This window comes from Gavialis gangeticus, unplaced genomic scaffold, assembly GCF_001723915.1.
Source record: "Gavialis gangeticus isolate Ggan-Ray unplaced genomic scaffold, GavGan_comp1, whole genome shotgun sequence".
In the NCBI taxonomy this organism is placed as follows: domain Eukaryota; kingdom Metazoa; phylum Chordata; order Crocodylia; family Gavialidae; genus Gavialis; species Gavialis gangeticus.
This window is the reverse complement of record NW_017729025.1, coordinates 2,898,356-2,901,947: the sequence shown is the minus strand read 5'-3', so window position 1 is coordinate 2,901,947 and position 3,592 is coordinate 2,898,356. Positions and strand designations below refer to the sequence as shown.

Sequence of the window (3,592 nt, the reverse complement as noted above, 5' to 3'; positions counted from 1 at the left end):
GCCGGGAGCCGAGTTGGGGGGGCGGGGCCTCTCGGGGGGCTGTCAGGGGAGAGGAAGGGGTCTCTCGGGGGGAGGGGGCTCTTTCAAGGAGAGGGGGTCTCAGGGAACAGGGGGTGTCTCTCAGGGGTGGGGGGTTGTCCTAGGAAAGGGGTCTCTCGGGGTTGGGGTGTTTCTGGGGGTAGCAGGGAGTTGTCAGAGGGCGGGGGGAGTGTCTCGGGGGCGGTGGACCCACCTGGCGTTGAGCTCGGCCAGGACGGCGCGCAGGTCCACGGTGCTGAAGCGGGACTTCATGGCGGCGGCGGCGGCGCCGACGGCGGACGCGGGTCTCAGGCGACTGGGAGCTCCGTGCACTACCCTTTCTCCGCGCATGCGCCGCACCGCCTCCTACGGCGGCCGCAGCGGCCCGGAGCGCGCGGCTCGTTGTGCGCGACCCCCGCCCCGCCCGCAGCGCCCCCCTGCGACTGCGGCGCGTGCCCGTCCGTGCGCGTGTGCAATGCATCTGGTTGTGTAAAAGAAAACTGTTGTGCGGTGCGGAGGGCAAAAGAGACCGTGTCCCACTGTGTTGCCCAGGCTAGGCGGTAGGGGCTATTCACAGGTGCGGTCCCACTACTGATCGGCACGGGAGTTTTGACCTGCTCCGTCTCCGACCTGGGCCGGTTCACCCCTCCTTAGGCAACCTGGTGACCCCCGGCTCCCCCGGGATCGCCATATTGATGCCGAACTTAGTGCGGACACCCGATCGGCATAGCGCACTGCAGCCCAGAACTCCTGAGCTCAAGCGATCCGCCGGCCTCGGCCTCCCAGTCGCGGGATTACAGGCGCGCGCCACCGCGCCCGGCGAGCGGCCCTGCGCCCGCCGCCTACTAGAGCCTGCCGGCGGTGACGTCACCCCCCCCCGTCTGTGCAACGTTGAACGCGAACGGCTCTGCATGTGCACACCTGCCTGCACACCTCCGTTTTTCACAGCTCAGATGTCTCCGCGGCAGGGGTGTGGGCTGTAGCCGGGGGGGTCCAAGGACACAGGCAGACCAGGCTCTTTGGGTGAACCCGATATCTTTTAATAGCTGGAGGAAAAAAGTTATTTCCAGTTGGAAAAAAAATATTTCTCCCTCCCCCAACTATTTAAGTTAGTAATGTTTAATGTTGCACGAGAACTTGCTAAGTACCCTGCGCAGACTCCGGTATTGGGAAGGGGCTGGCACAGAGCCTCCTTGGACGGTGGGTGCACCCTTCGGGAAGGGCTTCTGTGCGTCTGTGCAGACAGGGCTGCCCTGCTACCAAGATGCACCCAGCAGACTTGAGTGCTGCAAACCCACTTTGTCGTTCAGCTGCTGAAGTAATAGGAAGAGTCCAGGACCAAGCATATGAGCTGCAAGATCAGGTAGTCTGCAACCCAATAAAGAAAACAAACTTTATTTGCCGGTGACTTGATGTAGCAACGTGACAAGACTACAGCCCGTCGGTGATCACGACCTCTTTTGCAGGCTTAGACACAGAATTAAGGTACAGCTACAAGTCTGCTCACGCTTACCCTTAGACACAGAATTAAGGCATGGTTACAATCCCGTTAATAATCGCCCTTCCCAATGCTCCTCCCTTCCTTCTAGCACGCAGGGCATTGCTACCATCCAAGTCAGGTAACTGCCTCATTTCCCAATGGGGCCAAAACTCAGGTTGTGTGAGCCTGTGGCCTCACCTCTTCTTGAAGCACGAGAATAAGCACGGATCCCAGTTTCTGTCTGGTTCCCTGTGGCAGTTGGAGATTCTCACCTATCCTGGCTGAGGAGACTCACCCCAAAAGTGAATAAACCCTCCTCCTCCTCCTTCCAGCCAGTGAACAAAGGAGAAGTTGATTAATCTTCATTTTTCACTCCTGTGGCCAGGCTTCTTCAGGGATTAATGCTGATCCTCAGGTCCCTGCTTCAACTCCCTGAGGGCTGCTCCTCTGCTCCAGGAACAGGAGGGATTGGCCAGGAGGTGACCGGTAGAAGAGGCTGGGGGAGAAGGGAGACGGTTAGCAAGGCTGTGCATGGGGAGGGTTACTGTACGTCTGGGTTTTCCAGGACATGTTGTCTTTTTGGACCCTCCAGTCTCCGTCCGGGTGGGTTTTTTAAAAATCTGAACCAATGTCTGGGATTTTGCTCTGCTCTGCCGGTGAGAGCAGGGGGAGATGAGTCGGAGGCAGTGGGCACATGTACATCTGCGTGCACACGTGCATGTGGCCAGCATGCAGCCAGCCAGAGGGAGCAGCCTCGGCAGCTGGATGCAGGGAAGTCTAGGGGGGACGGGCTAGGAGAGCCAGGGTTTGGGGACTGTCCGGGGGCTATGGTGTATGTGTGCATGGCAGGAGTGTGTGAGGGGGGGATGGGTGTGCAAGGGTGGTGGGTGCCTGCCAGCGCTGGGGGAAGCTGTCCAGGTGCTGGGGTTGTGGCAGGGCAGGGGGGAGGCACCTACCCCTCCAGCGGGGGAAGGAGGTGGGGGAGCCCTTTGAGGGCAGTGGGAAGCTCCATGGCTGGGCCGGCGGCGCAGGGGCCAGTGCCTGCGCTTGTGGAGCCACTGGGCCAGCTGGGAGTGAGGAGCAGCAGCAGGCATGGGGGGCTGCAGGTTGGGAATGAGGGGCACGGGCAGGGGCTGTGGTGGGGAGTACCGTGTCCCCCGACAGGTGTTCTCTTTTTTGTATATGTAACCCTATGCATGGGTATTTCTTGCATGCATGGTGAGGATCAGCGATGACCTGTCCTGGGCCCTTTAGCTGATGCAGTAGCCTAGCCACAAGTGTTGGTCTGCACAGGAGCCAGGCATGGCAGAGCTCCCCTGGGGCTGGGGCTGGGGCTGGAGAAGGAGGAATCTGCTCCCGTGGTTCTTACCTGGGGTGCAGGAGAACGACAGCCTGGCAAGTGTTTCTTAGCAGCCAGGTCAGGCACAGCTGTTTCTTCCAGGCATGTCCACCCCACACACCGTGGTAGGCCTCCATCACACTGCTGGAGACTCCCCCACAACAGGACCCCTTTGGGAAACCCAGGTGTCTGTTGACTTGCTTGGTGTGAGCACCAGGCCTGTCCCTTGTGCTGGAAGGGAAGCCAGGCAGGCATCTGCCCCCTGCATCAGTGTGGGGTGAGTGTGCCCCAGAAGACACAGGGTCCCACTCTCTTGCTGGGACTGAGCTACCTGGGAGGTGCAGTATTTGCAGGCCCTTGATTTGCCCCGACATACTTCTCTGACCCTCTGCAGTATTATGCACAATAGGCAAATGAAGCAGCATCATTCATTTATCTATCTCCATCATGATATTCAGTGTATTTCAGCAGGAGCCAACCTTTTTGGTAGTATCACAAATTAACCTCACACCCTCCCCAGGTACCACCTGGAACCCCTTCCCCTGCCTGATCTGTTGCTCTGCTTTCTGTTTCTGGCCCTGCACTCCTGGTCTAATCTCCTACTCTGTTGTCTGCTCCCTATCCTATCTGCCGCTGTGTTACCTGTCCCTTCTGCTGCATGCCACATGTGGAGGCCACCCATGTTACTTGTGGTATGCATGACACGGGTCGGTCATCTCAGCTGTATTCCATTCCTTATGCATCCGAACATATTT

The 3,592-nt window shown here is 58.9% G+C and overlaps 1 protein-coding gene across 1 annotated transcript in view; it reads right to left on the bottom strand.

Annotated features, from left to right (window-relative positions):
- NEMF (nuclear export mediator factor) overlaps positions 1 to 341 on the bottom strand; it is a 35,591-nt gene extending 35,250 nt beyond the window's left edge. The window contains exon 1 of the mRNA XM_019518330.1: positions 233 to 341. Coding sequence (XP_019373875.1) covers positions 233 to 291 — 59 coding nt within the window. The 5' untranslated portion in view covers positions 292 to 341. The remainder of the gene's footprint in view (positions 1 to 232) is intronic.
- Positions 342 to 3,592: the final 3,251 nt, after the last annotated feature.